General features: G+C 42.5%; 1 protein-coding gene across 1 annotated transcript in view; it reads left to right on the top strand.

The window, feature by feature from the left end:
- The first annotated feature begins 3,233 nt into the window (after positions 1-3,233).
- Positions 3,234-26,564, top strand: part of GALNT15 (polypeptide N-acetylgalactosaminyltransferase 15) — a 61,643-nt gene continuing 38,312 nt past the window's right edge. The window contains exons 1-3 of the mRNA XM_069729948.1: positions 3,234-4,175; positions 16,899-17,065; positions 18,976-19,180. Of these exons, the coding sequence (XP_069586049.1) occupies positions 3,694-4,175; positions 16,899-17,065; positions 18,976-19,180 (854 nt within the window). The 5' untranslated portion in view covers positions 3,234-3,693. The remainder of the gene's footprint in view (positions 4,176-16,898; positions 17,066-18,975; positions 19,181-26,564) is intronic.

Consider the following 26,564-nt stretch of genomic DNA (forward strand, 5'->3'; position numbering starts at 1 on the left):
TTCTGCAGAAACCGACAGGATTCCTGGCAGATGTGTCAGGGGAGTCAGTGAGAGCTTGAGATCTTCAGTTCTGTTAAACTCTGTGAGGTGAGCACTGTGGCTGAAATTGTGGAATGCAGATGTGGTTTCCAAAGATAAGCTTTGTTCGGAGCATACATGTTCGGTGTCAGAAAAAGGCTGCAGATAACAAGAAATCTTTGACTGAATCGAAAAACTCCAGAAGGAAGTCCTTTTGTCCACCATAGAACCAGCCCCTTTAATGCAGAGGGAAGGGATAATTGGGACGATGGAGTTAATTATAATAATAATAATAATATTATTCTTTATATAACCGCGAACAATACAAAGAACACACTGGCGCTGGGCTACAATCCCAAATAGAGCTGCAGGCACCTAGGCAGACTGTGTGCAAGCCCCTGCCAACCAATAATGAATCAATAGTAACAAGTTAAGATGCCGCGCTGGATAGAGAGACTGCGACTGTGAAGTGAGTGAACTCTAGTCACCTACCTCACAGATGCAAAAGCTGGCGTGTCCACTGAGTGGGAAAGTTGGCTACTGCACTCGTGTCCTCCGTATTGTCAAAGGATCGCGGCGTCTGCAGTGCACAGATCAAGAGGGAGCGTCCTCCTGTGGTGAAAAATTCCCCTGCACGCTTGCCGCTGATAGTACCAACAGGCAGCCTCAGCCAATTGCGCCATCGTGCAGTTGCGTGGCGGGGGAGGGGCGTGGCTATGCGGTGACGTCACCAGTCCGTGAGACGGAACACTAGTAGGGGCCAATCCCGACGCGTTTCGAGAGAACCGACCCTCTTTCTCAAGGTATGGCTCCCCTGCTGATGCTGATTGTTATATAGCCGCATTCCCTGATGCCGTGCACAATTGTAAGTGCTATCCACTGAGTCACCATGCTGCCCTGGGAGTTACACCAAAGAAGGACAAAGCAGAAACATCTTTCTTTCTCAGAACCATCGACAAGATTAACAATGATGCCAGAATAGTAGTTGGCCGGATCTCAGGATTCTTCCCCCAATAGCAGACAATTTGTTCAAATCAGTGGATCATGAAATCCATCAGAGAAGGAGTAAGAATAGAGTTCTCCTCCTATCCCCTGCAGAGCCTGAAAGTAACCTTTCTTCACTATGTGACACCCTGATGTCTACCCTCTATAAGATTTGATCTCTTTGAGAGTAAACTCTCCTTTTCCAGAGATAGAAAGAGGCAGAGGTCATTATTCCCAGCTAAAATTATTATTCCTTGTAAGACAACAAAGCAGAGTTTACAGAATTATCATAAACCTAAAGCCTCTCTGTACCTATACATGATTCAGGATAGAGTCCATAAAATGTACCATCCCCCTGATAAGGGGTTAACTTTGTCATAGCAACCATCAACTTACAAGATGCCAATTATCATGTTCCCATCCAGCCTACCGGAAATTCTTAAGATTCGCGGTCATCAGCACCTCGAGTGTTTATAAAATCCTTAATATTTGAGCTGTCAGTCTTGGGTTCCATGACGTTATGCATTCAACCACATGCCAGAATTCTGAAAACCAACATCTTTTCAAGCTGGGACGGATCGCTAAAGTCCCTGAGCAAGAAGATCTCTGTGCCTGATTGTTTAAAGTCCTCTCTCACCTGGTGACTCAATCCAAGGAATATAGTGCAAGGAGTCTGCTGGATTCAGAATCCTCCAACAATGATAACAGTGGATGCCAGCAAAAGAGAATGGGGAGCTATAATCTCCCAAACTTCTTTCCAGGTGACCTGGGTACAAGAAATCAGCTGGGAACCCTCCAACTTTAGGGAGCTAAAGGCAGTAGAGGAGGTCCCCTGGTCTGTAAATGTCCATAGTGCAGGGCACCCATTTAAAGGTTAATTCTGATAACATGACCACTGTAGCTTACCTCAACCATCAAGGGAACATGAGGTACGAAGATCTAAAGTCAGTCAGACAAGAATTTTCTCTTCGGCAGAGGAACATCTCCTTTCTCTATCAGATCTCCCCAAAAAAGGCACTGCTAACGTCCAAGCCAACTTTCTGAACAGGAAGGATGTACATCATGCTGAATGGAGTCTAGATATGGGGACTTTTCAAATGATGACCAAAAGATGAGGCAGTCCAGAAGTAGACCTATTTGCAGGCCTTCAGAATGCAAAGGTAGATCAGCACTTCTCCCTGAACCTAGATGATGCTTGTATAGTGGTGGATGTATTTGCACGGGCAGGGTAAGGGCAGGGTCCTCGCCCCTCTGTATCAGTCTGTCATTGTTAGTTTGTTTACTGTAAGTGATATCTGTAACTTGTATGTAACCCCTTCTCATGTAAAGCACCATGGAATCAATGGTGCTATATAAATAAATAATAATAATAATAATTTGCCCACCCCATGGGATTCAACCTGGCATATGTATTTTCACAGATTCATGTGTAGCCAATGACACTATAGAAGATAAGGACCAAGAAGGTCAGAACAATCTTAGTAGCACCTGTCCGCAACCTTCTTCACCAGGATCCAATCTACCACCCAGACACAGGGAATCTGTGTCTGGCTGCTTAGCTTCTGAGTTTGCGATCCTAAAAGTTAAGGGTCTCTCAGATAAAGTCATGCATACCCCTCAAAATAGTAGGAAACAGATACAAAAACGACCTTTATGGAAAGATGTGGAAGACCTTTGTATCACGGTGTGGCTCTAGTCCTCTGGACCCCCTTCATCTGGACATTACCCAGATCCTAGATTTCCTAGATGGTCTGGAAAAAGACATAAAACCTTGCACCCTCAAGCGAAGATCAGCACATAGTTTGTGTGATGCGAATTAGTGCATCGTTTTATTAAAATATGTCACCAAAATTAATGGCAATGACGTCTTGGAAAAATACTGCTCTACACGGCTAGAAGACCATTGGTCACTGACTGTGTCCTTTTCTTGTGCTGCTATTTTTTTTTTTCTTTTTTTAATATTTCAAACTACAACATTTAAATGCATTTTAATTTCCATTTTCAGCTGGAACTATTCAGTAATACTAGTTGTATAGTTATAGTTTATTATTACTTTGGCAGCTACACCCCGTCCTTCTGCTTTATACGATTTTACACTCTTTACTGCAAGATCAGATGTGAAGTCCATTGTTATTGCAGAATATGTTGTAAGGACACAATAACCCAGGATACATAGTGGGCGTTAGGACCAGGATGCAGTGACGAGGAGGGTCTGGCAGCTGAGAAGTTCTGTGAGAGGCAGTGGCTGCCTATTCACATCTGTTCATCAGAGCTCAGTGCCGTATCACAACTGCGCAGTCATCCAACATCTGGGCCGCCAGGAGAACATGATAACACTAGTATGGGATAGAATTGCCTATTCCCTAGAAGAGGATGATCTATAATATCTAGGATATTTGTTTGCTTTTTTCTTATGTGGAATTCTTTTGAAGATGTATAATCCTGATGAAATCCCTTGGATTACTGTTACTTGTTTATTCTAAATATTTTCTTACACTGACGGGAAGGAATTTATCTAAAGAGAGGGGTAGAAAAAGAAAATTTATGAAGAAGGAAAATGCAAGTGGAATTTTGAGAGTAAAGACAGACCTGTATGTGGGAAAAAAACACGAGTAAGTGAAGGAAACAGATCTGGAATGAAGATAATTGCAAATACCATGACGGTGTGTGCCTTTCTAAATCACAAGAATCATGCAGTTGAGGAGAAGGTGCAGATCACGGCTGTGCCAGCTGCAGATACTAGTTCTTATGTTGGCATTCATTTTGCTGCTAGTTATGGTAGCGATGCTGGATCCAGAAGACCAGAGTGAGGACAATTTCAGCTATCTTACCCACCATCATGGTGGTGGCGGAGGACATCGATGGGTAGGTGTCAACTCACTGCTTGAGTCTGTAGAAGAAACTAATCAATATAAGGTGGAGATTTTGTCTCCACTTTCCTCATTTAGGGATGAGGAACTTATAGCTATTGGGATGTCTGGAAGCAGAAGAACCTTTGACAAAGTCAGGAAGAGCATGTACAGGATAGTGAAGCAGCACAAGAAGAACAATGAAAATGATGCAGTGACCAACATTGTGCAGACTGAAAAGGCAAGGAACATACCTGGACTCGATGAAGACGGCAGCCAGAAAATTTCTTTACACAGGGAGATACCTGAGGGCCGACATTCACTGTGAGTATTAATGAATGACTTTTCAAATTAAAATTACCACGTTTTATACATTCTGTAACAGGTTCTTCTTATCCTACCAATGGTATACATTTTTTTTTTAAATATCCCGATATTACAGCATTCACTTTTCTGGTTTTGTTTTCTGACTGTAGATATTTTTATTTTATGTTCAGTACATAGTATGTTCCATTAGTAGCATTTTGAAATAAGATACATGGTGCATGGCCTATAGGAAGAGATAGTCTAGAGATGTTCATTGGGCATGCTCGGTGATCTGTGCATTAGAGTACCTGTAATGATCATGGGATGACTACTGATAATTATATGATTTCAGGGTTTGTGTCTTTTTAATACAGACGTTGATATATCAATTTGAAATAAAAGGTTACCACAAATATTTTCAATGAGGACCTGACACCAGGAACAAAGTGGCCAGCTTTTGCTCTTATGTTATTCCTGCTGATCCTATTGGTATCATTTTTTTATTTTTTTCTTAAATCCTCCATACAGTTTCAGAGATATGGACCTTTTTATTAGTGTTAAACTTTATCGCCCTTAGGCCGGAGTCACACTCAGCCTAGGGAAATACGGTCCGTATTTTACATGCATAATACGCAGAAATGTTTCCAAAATAGTGATCCATATGTCATCCGTAGGCAGGGTGTAGCAGCGTATTTTGCGCATGTAAACCTCCGTATGTAATCCGTTTGGCATCCGTACAGCGAGATTTTCTCGCCGGCTTGCAAAACGGACATACAATGGATCCATGGGCTCAATTATTCATGAAAACATACTGTATATACGGTATATATATATATATATATATATGTCTTATTGACACCTCTCCATTATTAACCTGGCTTAATGTCACCTTACAATAGCAAGGTGACATTAACCCTTTATTACCCCATATCCCACCGCTACAGGGGAGTAGGAAGAGAGTGGCCAAGTGCCAGAATAGGCGCATCTTCCAGACGTGCCTTTTCTGGGGTGGCTGGGGGCAGATGTTTTTAGCCAGGGGGGGGGGGGCAATAACCATGGACCCTCTCTAGGCTATTAATATCTGCCCTCAGTCACTGGCTTTCCCACTCTGGCGGGGAAAATTGCGTGTGAGCCCACGCCATTTGTTTTTGTGATTTAACCCTTTATTTTAACAGCTAGAGCCCCCAAATTTTGCACACAGACACTTGGAACATTATTAATAAGGAATATGTAAAATAATAAGGGATATGAAATGATTTACTGTATGTAAACCATGTCTCATATCCTGTCGGGCTTGAGAAGGAGATAGCAAAAGCCGGCAATTGAATTACCGTCTTTTAAGCTATATGGCGCTGTATTATATATATATATATATACATATATATTTATATGTGTGTGTCTCACTGACATATATATATATATATATATATATATATATACCCCTATACTATGTGTAGACATTTATTCTATCTATTCTATTCTAACTTGTCAGTGTGATTTTACAGTTCACCGCACTGAATTACCGGCTTTTCTATAGAACACCGCTGCGTATTTCTCGCAAGTCACACTGTTGGTCCATGTGTAATCCGTATTTTTCTCTCCCCCATTGACTTTCATTGGCGGATTGTTTGCGCAATATGCTGACAAACGCAGCATGCTGCGATTTTCTACGCCTGTAAAATACGGCGGAGAAATATATGGCAGATAGGAACTGCCCCATAGAGAATCATTGGTCCGTGTGCAATGCATAGTTTTTGTGCCTCTCATACGTCCGTAAAACTCTCTAGTGTGACGCTGGCCTTACAAAGGTGGCATTGATCACAGTGTAATCATGCAGACAAGCCAAAAGGCACGGCCCCAGAGAATGCTATAATCCACACTCCCTTGCAAAGAAGACTATAAAAATGTGCACTGAATTAAATGGACTGCAACTCTGGAACCGTATGGCAGAATTAAACATAAAGAAAAAATAAAAACAAAAAGCAGGTCACTCACAAGGGCAGTGGTAATAACAGAGCAAAAACTGTCCACTTTTGTCACAGTCTTTTTAACATGAGAATATTAGATCATTTTCTGATTACACATTCCCACAAACACTAGAGCCAGTAGTGCATGTGTATATATTGTGATGCAGTGACCCCTGTGACAGCTAGGGGGCGCTGTGAGTGCTCTTTGGGATGTGCATGGAGGCATATCTATTGTGATAATGGTGGTGAAACAGCGACTGGCTGTGTTGTGAATGGCCGATATGTGTCGCAGAGGGAGTCTGCATAGTAAGTCTGATGCAATGTTGTTCTGGGACCTGTAGTCCCTCAAGTGTGTATATGTATGGTGTAGCTGTAAGGGCGACTTACTAGGCTAGTTGTGTGAGATGGGTGGGACAAACTAGCCACACATCCACACTCCCATCCAGGGGAGTGGTTAAGGGTATATAATGTGACCAGGGTGTGGGTCACATGTTCCTGTGTGGTTCCAGTGGAAGGTCCTGGAGAGCCTGTGTGTTGGGAGGTCCTGGGAGTAGGACCGGATCCCTGAATAGCACACTGAACCATTGTTGGATTTCCTGGGAGTAGGAGTCCTGAATAGCACATGGTGGGGCTTTGGACCTGGTGGCCTGGGGTGTTGGACAGTGGTCCTGAATAGCACCTGGACAGGTCACATGCTGGAAGTATGTGTTGGATTTCCTGGGAGTAGGAGTCCTGAATAGCACATGCTGGAGTGTTGGGAGGTTCTGGGAGTAGGACCGGATCCCTGAATAGCACACAGTGACTGTGGTTCTGGACGGACTACGTTGGGGGAAGCTACCGCCCTTCCGTGGGTCTGGACTGACTACGATATGCCGCCCAGGCAAGTTGGTGATCCCTGTGAGGCAGCTTTCCCGGAGGAGTGGACTGACGAGGAGTCGGCAGGTGGAGCAGGAGCTCCCATAAGGTACCATTGACTGTTGGTGCTTGTGACGTTCCATGAACTGTGTGGTCTCCCACGATGACTGAACGGAGTGAGGTTCAGCGTGTTTAGAGACCGGGACCTAGTGTCATATGCGCTGTATGTGACTTGGGACATTGGTGAACTGTACGGCGTACGGACACCCATGGTAACTGGGCGAAGTGAGAGGTCCAGCATGTTTAGTGTCCGTGAGTTCAAGCCGTATATGAAGTGTGCAATATAAAGCTGCAAGTTAATATCACCAGTTGGTGCCTATTGTGTTCTATGGAATGTATAATATGGACTGTGCATAACCCGGTTTCTGACCTTTAATAAACCGTATGGACTGTTTTGTGTTCAAAAATCGTGCCTGACTACGTTAATCCCGTGCCAAGCGAGTGTCCCCAATACACTTAGTGAGAGAAATCTTACTATATATATGTATATATATATATATATATGTGGCACCCCTGAGGGTCCAGTTGCCACAGAGGTACTGCACCTCATCCAGAGGTGTGGTATCCCACTCTCGGGTAAGGAGGGGGGCACTACCCAGGACTCTAACACTCACACCCAACACACCCACCATGTCAGTCGGGGCACCTGGGCGTACCCTTAGGGAGGATGGCCTCATCCCAGGCTGGATAGGTCTTGGTGGTGGAAGTGGGTGAGGTAAGAAAAAGGGGAGGAGCTTAGAAGGCAGGAGGAGAGTGTGCAGAGAGCAGTTGGTCCTTGGAGACCGAAAGAAGAGGAGTGAAGAGCGAAGCTGAGGAGAGAAGTGTGAGGGAGAGACAGAAGGAAGCTCCTGGGAGGACAGAAGGGGGTCCTAGGGGTACTGGAAGTGCAGAAGCCACCCAAGTGACCTGCATCCATGCTGACCATAGTCGGGTGGAGGGACCAGGTCGCAGTCAGGGGACCGGCCCCAATTTAGTGGAAATCTTCAAGGTTCAGCTAACAAACCAGAGACTGTGGCATCTGTAAGGGTCACAGTCACATCTCCCCATAATTCGCCAAAAAGGCAGCAGGATCCAGGGGACTCAGAGGACGTCGCTTGACCAGGTTCATGGCTGCTGGCTTGGGACACTGTGGGTGAGACACTGGGCAGGAGAGGTGGAAGCCAGTGTAGGGAGATGACCAGAGAAAGGCATATGAGAGGAGTCCTGGAAAGGTGCACCCCAATTTATCTGGGCGTTTGCTGAGCCACTGACCTGGAGAACACAGCACCTGGCTGGCGTTTGCGGACTAGAGAGCTGTGAGTAAAAAGTGGAACTGCACCTTGCTGTGTACTTTGATTTATTGTTGCGTCACCTGCCCGGCATAACCACAACCGCCATCTTAACACCTAACTCTACATCTACCCTGGGGCTAGCTCTACCCGTGGAGAGCTGCACTATCTTTGCTGCGCCACCATCGCCCCAGAGGATGTGACTGCAGCATCGGCAATTATAGCTGAGCACCACAGGTGGCGTCACAAACAATCCCTTAAAAACTCCCATTCCCCTTTAATTTCAATTGACTCTTTTATTGGATGCCCAGGGCCACGGACCTGGTCACTGCTGCCATGACTTCCCCTTTAAGACCTGTGCCGTCCCGGTACCGAGCGTCCCACGGCCCTATGGGGCGCTTAATATATATATATATATATATATATATATATATATTTATATATTTATATATATATATATATATATATATATATTTATATATATATATATATATATATATATATATATATGTACACATTCAGTATAAGTAGACTATGTCACGTGCAGGAGGCCAGATTCTGCTTGTTATACTGAATAACATGTTTCTCGTCATAGGTAACACATATAATAGATATATTTTGGAGATGCTTTGGCCTAGTTATCACAATACAGTGAAAATCTGGTGCAAAGAAAAAGCCCAGACAGGGTTTAAATATTGAACTCTTCAATTTCTCCCGTTTCAGCTCTTGGGTGAAAGACCCATATGAACAATAAAGTCTGGATTTTTGACTAAAATGTTTTTATTTTAGTAATTATTTTATTATACACCATGATATAGCGCCATCATATTCCACAGTGCTTTACAGACATTATGGTTTTATTACAATTACAAATTCCCATATCATAATAACTACATAAACAGTCAATGTGTAATGATTTTCTAAAACCTTTATAAATATGAATTTATTATTCAGCACACTTCAGAACTGAAATCTTTTCTATTTTTTACCTGTTCAGTGCCTACTCAGAGCTTAAAGGGGTTGTCCACTACCAGACAAACCCTAATTAATGGGTCTCAGGAGAGGAGAAAATATAAATTCGATACTTACTGCCTGAATCGGCACCAAATCTGCATAAACTGTTACTTTTGGCTCAGTCATAATGTGAACGCTACAGCCGTTCAGCAAGTGTGCTTTGTACAGAGGAGTAGCGCCGGTTGGAAGGTGGGTATCAACATTTTCCTTCACTTCCTTGTTACATTGATGAGGGGTACTTTAGTAGTGGACAAATCCCTTCTTAATCACTCCAGTGCCCATCATAAAATAAAAACACTTGAAACTTACCCCAAAGTAATGTCAGTGACATTATTACTAGTGGTCACATGACTTTAAGTAGTAACTGCTACAACAAATCAGCAGCTGCTGATCGGATGCAGCCTTCATTATTCCAAAAATAGCGGTCACTGACTGTCAGCAGTGGTTAACTGCCAAGAACGAAGTGTCAAGTGGACTCAATTTAATTTGGTGATTTCCATTATGAAAAATGCATTGCATAGTAATCTGATGTAGGACAAAACTTATTACCCCTGCATGGTGGCTCAGTGGTTGGCACTGTTGCTTTGCAGTGCTGGGGTCCTGGGTTCAAATCTCACCAAGGACAACATCTGCAAGGAGTTTGTATGTTCTCCTTGTATTTGTGAGGATTTTCTCCAGGTTCTTCAATTTCCGCCCATATTGCAAATTGTCACTGATAGGGAATATAGACTGTGAGCTTTAATGGGGACAGTAAAGAGCTGTGGAATTAATGGTGCTATATAAGCAAGTTAAATAGAGGATCCCAGGTCATGTATGAGCGTGCTCACTGCTAAGAGACTTATGATTGTAGCTCTGAACACATACAGGTCGTGATTTGGAATCAGCGCAAAATAAGCAATGTCATTTATTGTATGTAACATAGTAACATAGTTAGTAAGGCCGAAAAAAGACATTTGTCCATCCAGTTCAGCCTATATTCCATCATAATAAATCCCCAGATCTACGTCCTTCTACAGAACCTAATTGTATGATACAATATTGTTCTGCTCCAGGAAGACATCCAGGCCTCTCTTGAACCCCTCGACTGAGTTCGCCATCACCACCTCCTCAGGCAAGCAATTCCAGATTCTCACTGCCCTAACAGTAAAGAATCCTCTTCTATGTTGGTGGAAAAACCTTCTCTCCTCCAGACGCAAAGAATGCCCCCTTGTGCCCGTCACCTTCCTTGGTATAAACAGATCCTCAGCGAGATATTTGTATTGTCCCCTTATATACTTATACATGGTTATTAGATCGCCCCTCAGTCGTCTTTTTTCTAGACTAAATAATCCTAATTTCGCTAATCTATCTGGGTATTGTAGTTCTCCCATCCCCTTTATTAATTTTGTTGCCCTCCTTTGTACTCTCTCTAGTTCCATTATATCCTTCCTGAGCACCGGTGCCCAAAACTGGACACAGTACTCCATGTGCGGTCTAACTAGGGATTTGTACAGAGGCAGTATAATGCTCTCATCATGTGTATCCAGACCTCTTTTAATGCACCCCATGATCCTGTTTGCCTTGGCAGCTGCTGCCTGGCACTGGCTGCTCCAGGTAAGTTTATCATTAACTAGGATCCCCAAGTCCTTCTCCCTGTCAGATTTACCCAGTGGTTTCCCGTTCAGTGTGTAATGGTGATATTGATTCCCTCTTCCCATGTGTATAACCTTACATTTATCATTGTTAAACCTCATCTGCCACCTTTCAGCCCAAGTTTCCAACTTATCCAGATCCATCTGTAGCAGAATACTATCTTCTCTTGTATTAACTGCTTTACATAGTTTTGTATCATCTGCAAATATCGATATTTTACTGTGTAAACCTTCTACCAGATCATTAATGAATATGTTGAAGAGAACAGGTCCCAATACTGACCCCTGCGGTACCCCACTGGTCACAGCGACCCAGTTAGAGACTATACCATTTATAACCACCCTCTGCTTTCTATCACTAAGCCAGTTACTAACCCATTTACACACATTTTCCCCCAGACCAAGCATTCTCATTTTGTGTACCAACCTCTTGTGCGGCACGGTATCAAACGCTTTGGAAAAATCGAGATATACCACGTCCAATGACTCACCGTGGTCCAGCCTATAGCTTACCTCTTCATAAAAACTGATTAGATTGGTTTGACAGGAGCGATTTCTCATAAACCCATGCTGATATGGAGTTAAACAGTTATTCTCATTGAGATAATCCAGAATAACATCCCTCAGAAACCCTTCAAATATTTTACCAACAATAGAGGTTAGACTTACTGGCCTATAATTTCCAGGTTCACTTTTAGAGCCCTTTTTGAATATTGGCACCACATTTGCTATGCGCCAGTCCTGCGGAACAGACCCTGTCGCCATAGAGTCACTAAAAATAAGAAATAATGGTTTATCTATTACATTACTTAGTTCTCTTAGTACTCGTGGGTGTATGCCATCCGGACCCGGAGATTTATCTATTTTAATCTTATTTAGCCGGTTTCGCACCTCTTCTTGGGTTAGATTGGTGACCCTTAATATAGGGTTTTCATTGTTTCTTGGGATTTCACCTAGCATTTCATTTTCCACCGTGAATACCGTGGAGAAGAAGGTGTTTAATATGTTAGCTTTTTCCTCGTCATCTACAACCATTCTTTCCTCACTATTTTTTAAGGGGCCTACATTTTCAGTTTTTATTCTTTTACTATTGATATAGTTGAAGAACAGTTTGGGATTAGTTTTACTCTCCTTAGCAATGTGCTTCTCTGTTTCCTTTTTGGCAGCTTTAATTAGTTTTTTAGATAAAGTATTTTTCTCCCTATAGTTTTTTAGAGCTTCAATGGTGCCATCCTGCTTTAGTAGTGCAAATGCTTTCTTTTTACTGTTAATTGCCTGTCTTACTTCTTTGTTTAGCCACATTGGGTTTTTCCTATTTCTAGTCCTTTTATTCCCACAAGGTATAAACCGCTTACACTGCCTATTTAGGATGTTCTTAAACATTTCCCATTTATTATCTGTATTCTCATTTCTGAGGATATTGTCCCAGTCTACCAGATTAAGGGCATCTCTAAGCTGTTCAAACTTTGCCTTCCTAAAGTTCAATGTTTTTGTGACTCCCTGACAAGTCCCCCTAGTGAAAGACAGGTGAAACTGCACAATATTGTGGTCGCTATTTCCTAAATGCCCAACCACCTGCAGATTTGTTATTCTGTCAGGTCTATTAGATAGTATTAGGTCTAAAAGTGCTGCTCCTCTGGTTGGATTCTGCACCAATTGTGAAAGATAATTTTTCTTGGTTATTAGCAGAAACCTGTTGCCTTTATGGGTTTCACAGGTTTCTGTTTCCCAGTTAATATCCGGGTAGTTAAAGTCCCCCATAACCAGGACCTCATTATGGGTTGCAGCTTCATCTATCTGCTTTAGAAGTAGACTTTCCATGCTTTCTGTTATATTTGGGGGTTTGTAACAGACCCCAATGAGAATTTTGTTACCATTTTTCCCTCCATGAATTTCAACCCATATGGACTCGACATCCTCATTCCCTTCGCTAATATCCTCCCTTAAAGTGGACTTTAGACAAGACTTTACATAGAGACAAACCCCTCCTCCTCTCCGATTTTTACGATCCTTTCTAAACAGACTGTAACCCTGTAAGTTAACTGCCCAGTCATAGCTTTCATCTAACCATGTCTCGGTTATTCCCACTATGTCAAAGTTACCTGTAGATATTTCTGCTTCTAGTTCTTCCATCTTGTTTGTCAGGCTTCTGGCGTTTGCGAGCATGCAGTTTAGAGGATTTTGTTTTGTTCCAATCCCCTCACTGTGGATTGTTTTAGAAATGTTCTTACCTCCCTTCTGAGTATGTTTTCCTGGGTCGTCTTTGTTCAAGTCTAATGTTTTTCTTCCCGTCCCCTCTTCTTCTAGTTTAACGCCCTCCTGATGAGTGTAGCGAGTCTTCTGGCGAATGTGTGTTTCCCAGGTTTGTTGAGGTGTAGTCCGTCTCTGGCGAGGAGTCCATCATACCAGTAATTCACACCGTGGTCCAGGAATCCAAATCCTTGTTGTCTGCACCATCGTCTTAGCCAGTTGTTTGTATCAAGGATCCTGTTCCATCTCCTGGTGCCATGCCCGTCTACTGGAAGGATAGAAGAAAAAACTACCTGTGCATCCAGTTCCTTTACTTTCTTCCCCAACTCTTCAAAGTCCTTGCAGATTGTCGGTAGGTCCTTCCTTGCCGTGTCATTGGTGCCAACATGTATCAGAAGAAATGGGTGGACGTCCTTGGAGCTGAAGAGCTTTGGTATCCTATCGGTCACATCCTTGATCATCGCACCTGGAAGGCAGCATACTTCTCTTGCAGTTATGTCCGGTCTGCAGATGGCTGCTTCGGTGCCTCTCAGTAGTGAGTCTCCCACCACCACCACTCTTCGTTGCTTCTTGGCTGTACTTTTTGCTGTCACTTGTTGCTGTGTGCCCTTTTCTTTTTTGCTTGCTGGTATTGCTTCATTCTTAGGTGTGCCATCTTCATCCTCTACAAAGATTTGATATCGGTTCTTCAGTTGTGTGGTTGGTGATTTCTCCATGGTCTTCTTGCTTCTTTTGGTCACATGCTTCCACTCATCTGCTTTTGGAGGTTCTCTGACACTTTTTGCACCTTCTGTGACCAGTAGAGATGCTTCTGTTCTGTCTAGAAAGTCTTCATTCTCTTTGATGAGTTTCAAAGTTGCTATTCTTTCTTCCAGACCCCGCACCTTTTCTTCTAAAAGGGCCACTAGTCTACACTTCTGACAGGTGAAATTGGATTCTTCTTCTGGTCGATCTGTGAACATGTAGCACATGCTGCAGCTCACCATGTAGGTTGTCACATCTGCCATGTTGCTCCTAGATCCTGCTGACTTGCTGTGTGTTTTCCTTCTTGTGTAATCTACTCAGCCAAGCTCTCTTGCAATAATGTCCTACAGGCAAAAATTCGCCGTAAGGCGCGCGGTTTGGTGATGCTTTCGAAGCAGCTGGTCCCGGCTGTACCCAACGATCTTCTAGCTTAGGGAGACTTCGCTTCTCCCAGAAGGCACCTGGAATATGCAAATTAGCCTCCTGAAGCTTGAATCCCTGGTTTGGTGATGCTTTCGAAGCAGCTGGTCCCGGCTGTACCCAACGATCTTCTAGCTTAGGGAGACTTCGCTTCTCCCAGAAGGCACCTGGAATATGCAAATTAGCCTCCTGAAGCTTGAATCCCTGGTTTGGTGATGCTTTCGAAGCAGCTGGTCCCGTCTGTACCCAACGATCTTCTAGCTTAGGGAGACTTCGCTTCTCCCAGAAGGCACCTGGAATATGCAAATTAGCCTCCTGAAGCTTGAATCCCTGGTTAGAATGTAGAATGTAGAATATGTAGAATGTAGAATATAATATTAATAAATAGGCTGTAATATGATGTCCAAAGGTGGATATACTGTTTAACCCCTTAACACCCAATGATGTGCATTGTCCGTCATAGGTCCTCCTCTTCTGTTTTCATGAGGACTCCAGCACTAAGCCTGCACCTTTTCTGGCACATGACAGCTGATCTGATTAGCTGACATGTGCCCCTAACAGCCGTGGGTGGAATCGCAATGCACCCGTGGCTGTTAACATGTTAAATGCCGCTGCCAATCTCTGACAGCAGCATTTAACATGCATGCGCCAGAAGTGTATCATTAACCCCGCACATAGGCGTCCATGTCACATGACTGCGGGTCGCCAATGGGTGGACATGACAACCCGGGGTCTGCAGGAGACCCCTGTGTTTGTCATTGCCGGATAGCTATGAGCACTGCCCTGTGGCCGGCGCTCATAGCAAGTAGCACAAGTGAATTAACGGATGATCGCAGCTTCTAGTCTCCCATGGAGACTATTGAATCATGTAAAATGTAAAAAAAGTTTAAATCACACCCCATTTGCGCCATTCAAAATAAAACAATTACAAACAAAATACACAAGCTTTGGATTTTTTTCACCACTTAAATAAAAAAGAACCTATTCATGTTTGGTATCTATGTGTTAGGGGTCGTGTTCCCGCCTCTGCACAGGGAGAGTCTCGAACCATCTCCGCTGCAGTCTGCCATTCTTTTCCAGCCACAGTGGAGCCTGCTCTGCGGAGATGTCGGTCTCAGCGTCTGGCTCAGCCTGATACTGTGCAGATGGTTACTGCTGCCTTTCCAGGCTCAGCCATTGTAGCCAGTACTGGTCAGCGGCGAGCAGACATCTCTGAGACTAAGTCCTTCTTATCCCCTTCTGAGCATGCCCAAGGTAAGACCTCTCATTGGAGGTCAGGGGTCACATGCTCAGGTACTGCAGCAGCTCCCATTGGTCCTCTAGGAAGGTCCTGAAGTTGCTCAGGTACTGTGACAGCTCCCATTGGTCCTCTAGGAAGGTCCTGAAGTTGCTGCAGCTGTAAAAGGTTTGCATGGCCGCACGGGCATGCGCACGGATCAGCTTATGTCATGAGCTTTTGCTATTCAGTGGTCTTGTCTGCTTGTGGTCAGGGTCCGGCTGGAATAAGCAACTAGAATACCGGCACCTCCGGTGAGGAGTTTTGTATGGTGAATTCAGGGCTGGCGTAAAGCCATTAGAATTCTGGCTCCACCGGAGAGGAGGTATTTGTGTGCTTGCTACTCCCTGACCACTGATTGCTTTTGCTGTGTTAGGCAGCTGTGTTACCCTGTGACGCTAACAGGGCACAGCGTTTTCCCTTCTGTGCGACTCTGAGAAGTAACAGAGTTCGCTTATATCGCCATATCGTGCCGCCACTTGCTAGCAGCAGGTTAGTCTCCTGCACGGTGGACTCTGGGCTGCGAACGCACCAATAATTGTATCTAAATATACTCGGTGCGTTCTGCCAGCCCTAACACTATGAACTCACAATGACCTGGAGAACCATACTGGCAGGTCAGTTTTAGCAGTTAGTGAACATGCTAAAAAAAAACCAAAAAAACAATTGTACAATTGCACTTCTTTTGCAATTTCAGCGCACTTTAAAACTTTTTCCCATTTTCCAGTAAACTATTTGGTAAAACCAACTGGGTTATTCTAAAGTACAACTCGTCCTGCAAAAAACAAGCCCTCACATGGCCATATTGACAGAAAATGAAAAAGTTATGGCTCTGGGAAAGAGGGGAGCAAGAAACGGAGACGCAAGACTACCCTTGGTCCTTAAGAGGTTAAATCAGCCTGTTAATGTAACTCTGGTTAATACATTTACAAGCTGTATACCTGCGTATACCGCAATGGCCGCAGCATTTATAGTCCTCTTAGTTTGGGGGATGTGCTGTTGATGTAATAGTAGGATAAATGACAGACTTGTCTAAAATAGGTTACATGCCAGAAGGTATTTCTGATTCAAGCTGAGATGACAACTATTTTTGAGTAAGCTCAATAGCATGCCGAAGTAAGAAAGCATTTTTGTCAGTTTTATCATACTTTTGTGGAGTCATATGTGTTCATTTATTTTAATCATGGCAATTATTGTATATAAGTAAGCAAAGAAATTCATATTTATTTTAAGTGAATAGTTTTCTGTTTAAACAGATGTCTGAAGCAAGTTTACAATGAGAATCTTCCTACCACCAGCGTTATCATTGCCTTCCATAATGAAGCATGGTCTACGTTACTGAGAACTGTTCATAGTGTGTTAGACAACTCTCCAAAAAAGATCTTGAAGGAAATAATACTCGTGGACGACCTAAGTCACAAAGGTAACACTGTTAGGCTTTAATAAAGGGCTAGGTAAGAACCTTCTACTAATTTCTTTACAAAAACTTTAATGGCCCATGGAAGTCAGTGATTTATTTATTTCTCTTGCTTAAATACTGTCATCATATGTCACAGCTCTTTATAGACTTCATCATCATCACTATTGTTCCCATTGGGGGACACAACTCACAATCTAAATTCCCTATCAGTATGTTTTTGGAGTGTGAGAGGAAACCCCCACATACACGGGGAGAACATACAAACTCCTTGCAGATGTTCTCCTTAGTAGGATTTGGACCCAGGACCTCAGCACTGCAAGTCTTCGTTAAGAACCTTTTACCCCTTCACTCCCAAACCTGTTTTTACGCTCCTGACCAGGCCAAATTTTACAATTCTGATCAATGTCACTTTATGTTGTAAGAACTCTGGAATTTTTCAATGTATCCCAGTGATTATTAGAATGTTTTTTTTTGTGACATATTGTACTTTCTTATTGGTTGGGAAAATGGAGCTTTATTTTAAACACTACTATTCATATCTTCTCTACAGCAAACGCTGCTGCAGGGAAGATATGAATCGCGGCTTCAGCACCAGTTGGGGGGGACAGCGCTTACAGTAGCGCTGTCTCCTGCACGGCACACGGACTGCACACGGACAACGTGTGCAGTACGTGTTTTACACGGACCCATTGACTTTAATGGGTCCGTGTAATCCGTGTGCTCCCATGAACACTGACATGTCTCCGTGTTTGGCACACGGAGACACGGTCCACAAAAAATCAATGGCATCTGCACAGATGCATTGATTTAACTGTGTCTACGTGTGTCAGTGGCTCCGGTACATGAGGAAACTGTCACCTCACGTACCGGAGCCACTGACGTGTGAAACCGGCCTAAGGGTGTAGTGAGCATTTCTAACCCTCAGGCAATTCACAGAATTGAATAATTTATTGGCTGAGTAAATGGAAAATTTAGGCTATGTGCACACGTTGCGGATTAGCCTCTGGAATTTTTTGTGTGGATTCTGCATCTTTTGGCAGAAAACGAAGGTGCGGATTTGATGCGTTTTTTTTAATGCGGATTTACTGTGGATTTTGTGCGGATTTCTTGCGTTTTTACCCCTGCCGATTTCTATCATGGAATGGGTACAAAAACGCTGCAGATCCACACAAAAGAAGTGACATGATACTTCTTTTAATTAGCAGCGTTTCCGCATGTAATTTTCTGCACCATTAGCACAGCATTTTTTTTTTTAAATTGATTTACATTGTACTGTAAATCACTTGCGGATCTGCAGTGTTTCTGCACGGTAAAAAACGCTGCGGATCCTCAGGAAATCCACAAAGTGTGCACATAGCCTTACACTAAAATATTGCTTTGGTCCCAAGTTTTTCATTTTCAAAAGGAATAATGGGAGAAAATAAATCTCCATGAAGTAAGTTTACATCATTTTGCGGGAACCCCTTCCTAACCATGTCGTCAACTTACGTCAAATGTTCTGAAGGACTTCATTTAGTAAATAATCTTCGGTACAATCTCATCACAATAATATTACCAGATTTTTATTCACACTTAGGGTTAGTCACAGTTTTGTTTATGTCTGCATTAACCATGTGATTTAATAGCAATGCACCCAAAATGATGGCTCCAGCAAAGAAAAACTAACCTGAGGAACTGACATTTTTTACGATTTGTAATCGGAATAAAATATGGCACATTTGTATCTTGAGCACGTTCTAAAGACTTTAATTAATGTTAGCTTATCCTATCTACACAATATGGCAAAAGAACAGTTATATTACCAATAAAAAGTGAGATTGTGTGAAACTAACCTGATGCATATTTTGAATAACAATATATTATATTTGATATACATTGCATATTTGTATTTATAAATGTCCTTATGTTCCTAGGTCATCTCAAGACTGCCCTAAGTGAATATGTCTCTAGAATAGATGGAGTAAAGCTAATAAGAAGCAACAAGAGACTTGGTGTTATTGGAGGACGGATGCTTGGGGCAGCAAGGGCAACTGGGGAGATTCTTGTATTTATGGACCCACATTGTGAGTGCCACCCAGGCTGGCTAGAACCACTTTTGAGTAGAATAATGACTGACAGGTGTGAGATTATTCTATTATTTTCTATATTAGCACTGTGTCCAATATACAGGTTTAACAAAAAGGTAGTCTGCATATATGACTGGAATGCTTTCTATATTGGTGTCTTGCTTACTGTTACATTCCAGTAAATGGTACATCCCGGCTTGGACTGGCCCACAGGAGAACAGGAGAATCCTCCGATGGGCCCCTGTGCAATATTGAGTCATCACCCTCCGATATGTGCATTAGTAGGCACAATATACATGAATCAGACAGAGGCGACATCTTAATCATTTAACAATCTACCAAGTTCACTGTTATATAAATTTGACATTGAGGGTAATGTCACTTTTGCATGTAGGTGAAAGGTGGAGCCCTGGAGTTGGTTACCCCAGTCCGACACTGGGTACTTCGACCCACGAGTGCCAGATGCCCCTTAGGTAGGCCTAGGCACTAGCATAATAATGGACATTAATGAAACAGGGCCCGGAGTTTCAATTGAGGTCAAATCCATTTGAAGGTGACTGTGAAGCCAGTTACTTCAACTAAAGACTTTCTTAGCGTCAAGAGCTAAATTACAAGTAATCTATTAAACTTTACTAAGGAAATGTCATCTTTGTGCTATGATGACAACCAAGAAACATGTATGTGCATGTCTTCCTTATGGATAGAAGATATTTTCGACAACGATGCTATTTTCATCCCCCCCCCCCAAAAAAAAAGGAAAAATGCACAAACATATGTCAAACGGATACCCATTTAAATTACATTTCACCCACTATATTTTGTGTAAACACCAATGTATAAATTTAAATATTTTTTTTTCAGAGTCAAACACGCACATCCAGGACACTACAAAACGTGGTGTAAAAGTACCCTTATGCACATTGTTAAAGAGGAATGTTATACATTTTTCAGCAAAAGTGGAATTTTGCTTTGGTTTGTAATAATAACATAATATTTTCTATTTCTATAGCGCCAATATATTCTGAAACACCTTACAATTTAGAGAGGACATTTCAGAGTAAGACATAGATCAGCATATACCAAGATGAGTGAGGGCCATGCTCGCAAGTTTACAATCTTTGAGGAAATAGGGGTGACGTGCTTGTCATGTACAGTCCAGCCATCAATATAATAAATAGGGTCATTCAAATAATGCTGCATGAACCAGTCCCCAGACAGAATCTGTATGAGTACAGATATAAGGTGCTAATCAGTGTGTAGAAGGTAGGACAAGGAATAAATTAGGAAGGTGAGGTGATAGGCCAGTCTAAAGAAATCTGTTTTTAGTGTACACTTCAAACTGTGGATACTTGTAATTAATTGGATTGTCTCGGATAGTGCATTCCAGAAAACTGGTGCAGCACGAGAGAAGTTCTGGAGACAGAAGTGGGAGGTTAGGATTATAGAGGATGTTATTCTCCAGTTATTAGTGATGGAGAGAATGGGTAGGGTGGTAGACCGAGATGAGGGAATGTGGGAGGACATGTAGGGTGGTGCAGAACTAAGTTTATATTTGACTCTGTAGCGCATGAGCAACCAGTGCAAAGACTGGTACAGTCTGCCAGCATCGGTGTAGTGGTTGGAGAGAAATATTATAGTGGCTGCAATTGGCTAATACTTTTTAAATATTTTCTCCTACAATTATTCATTTAAATGAATTTAAATATTTTCCAGAAAATAGATGTTGCTACTAGACTCTTTCTAAATCTGCTTTTAACACAATGTACTATAGCGAATAAGGAGTTAATAACAATGTAAAAGCTTCTGAAACCAAATAATTTCCCAGGGGAGTGACTGCTTATGTGTTACATTATGCGGATGCCAGAAATATACCTCTAAATTTAATTATAAAAAGTTCAACTCTAAAAATACTCTGTGGTCAATATCCTGATGTCTACAATATGTTTTTATTGTTTCATCTAATTTGTAACAGTTCTGAAGATTAGCAACGCACAGCACGATACTTTCCTTTTACTATAACATCCTGACAAAAGTGCTTTGCAATTTCAAGACAAAATAGTGAATGACTGCTGTTGACTTTGTAAATACTTTGAATATTAAAAGGTGCTATCACTCACATTGTGAAAAGGTACATTTACTGCGTATAAGGGTGCTAAAATTTACACTCTTGCTTTACACAGCTTGAAGACTAACGGATATTGTTGTCCAGTTGAAAACAGTGGCACAGCTCTTCTTCTCAAGTTCACCACACAGCAATTTTGATTAGTTGTCTTCAAGGAGTTATTAATTAGCTAAATGGATTCTTTTTAGAGCATAAGAACATAATTTTTTAAATTTTGGCACACATTGCATTTGGGCAAAATTTAGCAACCTTTTATAATTCTGTGCCACACTTGCCACTTTTAATACTCGGTGAGAAAGTAAGCTTTATTAGCAAGGTAAATTAGTTTAAAGGGATTGTCCACGTTTGTCAAAAAGCGTACAGTCACTCTAAGTGGCTGCTGCATACTTGTAAATCCTACAAGCGAATTGAGAGGCCGCACACGTCTAGTCAGAATTTGGTCGGCAGTAGTGAGGAGCGAGTGTACTCTTTGCTCGGGTTTTCTCGAGCACGCTCGGGTGATCTCCGAGTATTTGTTATTGCTTGGAGATATAGTTTTCATCACCTCGGTTGCATGATTTACAGCTGCCAGATACGCTGAATACATGTGAGGAATGCCTGTTTGTTAGGGAATTCTCACATGTATTCAGCCTGTCCAGCAGTCATAAATCATGCTGCTGAGGCGATGAAAACTAAATCTCCGAACAATAAGAAATACTCGGAGATCACCTGAGCGTGCTCGGGAAAACCCAAGCAACGAGTATACTCACTCATCACTAGTCAGCAGCATGCATCCTGTGCAGTCACAAGACCACTCAATCTCGTTGCTGGCATTGGAGAACGGTGACAGCACGCGTTGCTAGGATTTTTACAAGTCTACAGCCACATAGAGTGACTGCAGACTTTCATCTTAAACTGTTAACTGAAGTGTTATATCTAAAAATGCACCAAATGTATCAAACATTATGCAACACTTTGCTAAATTTAGCACAAAGAAACATCAGTTCAGCAAAGCTGACCTAAAAAATACTCTTCATGATAAATGTAGGGCAGCACGGTGGCGCAGTGGTTAGTACTGCAGCCTTGCAGCGCTGGGGTCCTGGGTTCAAATCCCACCCAGGACAACATCTGCAAAGAGTTTGTATGTTCTCTCCGTGTTTGCGTGGGTTTCCTCCGGGCACTCCGGTTTCCTCCCACATTCCAAAGACATATACTGATAGGGAATCTAGATTGTGAGCCCCCATCGGGGACAGTGATGATAATGTGTGCAAACTGTAAAGCGCTGCAGAATATGTTAGCGCTATATAAAAATAAAGATTATTATTATTATTAAATGTCCCCCTTAGTCTTTTCACCAATTACTTGTTGGGCTATTAGTTTTGCGGTTTGTGCTATTTTACAATATCTTATTTGGCCTCATCCTTTGTACCCCCTTTACAATCTGCAACGGTATTTTGTACTAGATCAACAATTTATTTTTATGACCTAATCTTGAAGCTTTAGTTATAGTTGTAGCGCGGACGTCCCTGCACACTGCTCCTCTCCCACGGCAAGGATGCCAGCTCATTCAGTGCTGTGGCCCATGTCTAGGACTTTCTCCTCCTTCCTCTGCAGCTGCTGCCTGGGGTCTGCGCACTGCACGCAGATCCCCAGGCACTGTGCTTAGTTAGGACACGTGCTCCCTCCTTCTTAAAGGAGTCAATCGAGCGATCATGAAGTGTTTCTAGCCAATGGCTGGGAGACACTTATTATTTAAGGCTTCTTCACCTGCATGTACCTGCCTGTGAAACATTTAGTTTGTTCCCAACACACTTGCTAATTCTCAGGTCCCTGTCCGTTAGTTCCCGCTGGTTCTGCTAGTGTCTGTCTGTTCCTAATCTGCATGCCAGTGCCTACCATGTCAGTCTGTATTTCAAACAGACCCATCTGCACCTGCAATGCCAATCTGTATATCAATTGCAATAATTTTCTGGGAGAAATACTTCATTTTCTGTAACAATTTCAAGGGTGCCAAGGGTAGTGTATGCCATGACTATACACTACCGTTCAAAAGTTTAGGATCACCCAAACAATTTTGTGTTTTTCACAAAAACCCATACTTTTATTAATCAAATGAGTTGCCAAATGAATTGAAAATCTAGTCAAGACATTGACAAGGTTCGAAAAAAAGATTTTTATTTTAAATAATAATTTTCTCTTTCAAACTTTGCTTTCGTCAAAGAATTCTCCCTTTGCAGCAATTACAGCAGTGCAGACCTTTGGCAGTTAATTTGCTGAGATAATCTGAAGAAATGTCACTCCATGTTTCCAGAAGCCCCTCCCACAAGTTGGTTTGGCTTGATGGGCACTTTTTGCGTACATACGGTCAAGCTGCTCCCACAACAGCTCAGTGGGGTTGAGATCTCGTGACTGCGCTGGCCACTCCATTACAGATAGAATACCAGCTGCCTGCTTCTTCCCTAAGTAGTTCTTGCATAATTTGGAGGTGTACTTTGGGTCATTGTCCTGTTGTAGGATGATATTGGCTCATATCAAGCGCTGTCCACAGGGTATGGCATGGCGTTGCAAAATGGAGTGATCCTTATTTAATATCCCTTTTACCTTGTACAAATCTCCCATTTTACCAGCACCAAAGCAACCCCAGACCATCACATTACCTCCACCATGCTTGACAGATGGTGTCAGGCACTCTTCCAGCATCTTTTCAGTTGTTCTACATCTCACACATGTTCTTCTGTGTGATCCAAACACCTCAAACTTGGATTCGTCTGTCCATAACACTTTTTTCCAATCTTCCTCTGTCCAATGTCTGTGTTCTTTTGCGCATATTAATCTTTTCCTTTTATTAGCCAGTCTCAGATATGGCTTTTTCTTTGCCACTCTGCCCTGAAGGCCAGCATCCCGGAGTCGCCTCTTCACTGTAGACGTTGACACTGGCGTTTTGCGTGTACTATTTAATGAAGCTGCCAGTTGAGGACCTGTGAGGCGTAAATTTCTCAAATGACAGACTCTAATGTACTTGTTGCTCAGTTGTGCAGTTGTGCAGCGGGGCCTCCCAATTCTCTTTCTACTCTGGTTAGAGCCTGTTTGTGCTCTCCTCTGAAGGGAGTAGTACACACCGTTGTAGGAAATCTTCAGTATCTTGGCAATTTCTCGCATGGAATAGCCTTCATTTCTAAGAACAAGAATAGACTGTCGAGTTTCACATGAAAGTTCTTTTTTTCTGGCCATTTTGAGAGTTTAATGGAACCAACAACGGTAATGCTCCAGATTCTCAACTAGCTCAAAGGAAGATCAGGTTATAGGTTCTCTAATCAGCCAAACCGTTTTCAGCTGTGCTAACATACTTGCACAAGGGTTTTCAAGGGTATTCTAACCATCCATTAGCCTTCTTACACAGTTAGTAAACATGAAGTACCATAAGAACTCTGGAGTGATGGTTGTTGGAAATGAGCCTCTATACACCTATGAAGATGTTGCATTACAAATCAGACATTTGCAGCTAGAATAGTCATTTACCACATTAACAATGTATAGAGTGTATGTCTGAATCATTTAATGTTAGCTTTATTGGAAAAAAAAACTGTTCTTTTCTTTCAAAAATAAGGAAATTTCTAAGTGACCCTAAACTTTTGAATGGTAGTGTATATATTTATTTATAGTGGGAATGCTACACACTTGGGTGCGTGATCAAGTACCACCGGTACCGTTTCCATTGAAATGTCCAGGTTGGTTCATTGGACCTTCACAATCCTTGCCACATGGAAAATGAGCAGCCTTTCAGTGCAGGTAAAACAAAGTAAACAGTTCCAAAAAAGTCACTTTAGAGACAGTCCAAAACACACAGGCTGAATAGCATCAAGTATAGCAACTCAGCCTGGAGATATCACATAGGAGTTCTTTTTACCTCCACACACAAACCATGTGTCAGACTACATTTTACTCAGACCCATCCATCTCTCAGGCTGCCTGTAAATCTGACCCAGATGCACAAAACTGTGTGTCCGGCAGCCACCTTACAATACATATATATAGCCTCATTATCACTTTTAATTATTATGTTCACATTTTTTACAACATATTTTTTGGGCGACTTTCTGCACCACCCGCCTACTTCCATTTTTAAAATGTCTTTTGTGTTATATGTTTGTTATCTTTTTTTTTTGCATTAATACAGGTATAATTATTACTTTATTGGTCTTATGAGGGCAGCCTGGTTGTTCAGTGGTTAGCATTGCAGCGCTGGGGTCCTGGGTTCAAATCCCACCCAGGACAATATCTGCAAGGAGTTTGTATGGGTTTCCTCTGGGCTCTCCAGTTTCCTCCCACATTCCACAGACATACTGATAGGGAATCTAGGTTGTGAGCCCCATCGGAGACAGTGATGATAATGTGTGCAAAACTGTAAAGCAGCACACACTGCGGAATATGTTAGCGCTATATAAAAATTATTATCATTTTTTTATTACTTTATGCATTGATTCTACATTTGTTGATATCTTCTGAAATTTATGGTGATGCCAATTTCAATTTTTTTTTCTCTAGATTTCTGAAATAAACATTATAAGTAGATGGCTGTACATGATCTACTATATAATTTTCTAAGGGTCACTTCTGTCTGTCTGTCTTTCTGTCTGTCTTTCTGTCTGTCATGGATATTCATTGGTCGCGGCCTCTGTCTGTCATGGAAATCCAAGTCGCTGATTGGTCGTGGCAAAACGCCTACGACCATTGCCTCGACCAATCAGCGACGGGCACAGTCCGCCGGCAACATGGCCGCTCTTTCCTCCCCGCAGTCAGTGCTCTCTCCATACTCCCCTCCAGTCAGCCCTCACACAGGGTTAATGCCAGCGTTAATGGACCGCGGTGTAACGCACTCTATTAACGCAGCTATTAACCCTGTGTGACCAACTTTTTACTATTGATGGTGCGTATGCAGCATCAATAGTAAAAAGATCTAATGTTAGAAATAATAATAATAATAAAAAAAAGTTATTCTCACCCTCCGACATGCGCGGTGTCCTTGGCAGTGCAAGCGGCAGGCTCCGGTGCCAAGGATGCTATGCAAGAAGGACCTGCCATGATGTCACGGTCATGTGACCATGACGTCATCACAGGTCCTGCGCTCATACCAACCCTGGGACCGGAAGCTGCCGCGTGCACCGCACACAGGTGCCAGGACTACAAGGGGCCCCTCAGAAGGTGAGTATATGTTTATTTTTTATTTTAAGTCTTTTTTAACCGGTTTCATATGTGTCTGGGCAATATACTACGTGACTGGCCAATACACTACGTGTCTGTGCTGTATACTACGTGACTCTGTGCTGTATACTAC

This window comes from Ranitomeya imitator, chromosome 6 (genome assembly GCF_032444005.1).
Source record: "Ranitomeya imitator isolate aRanImi1 chromosome 6, aRanImi1.pri, whole genome shotgun sequence".
In the NCBI taxonomy this organism is placed as follows: Eukaryota; Metazoa; Chordata; class Amphibia; order Anura; family Dendrobatidae; genus Ranitomeya; species Ranitomeya imitator.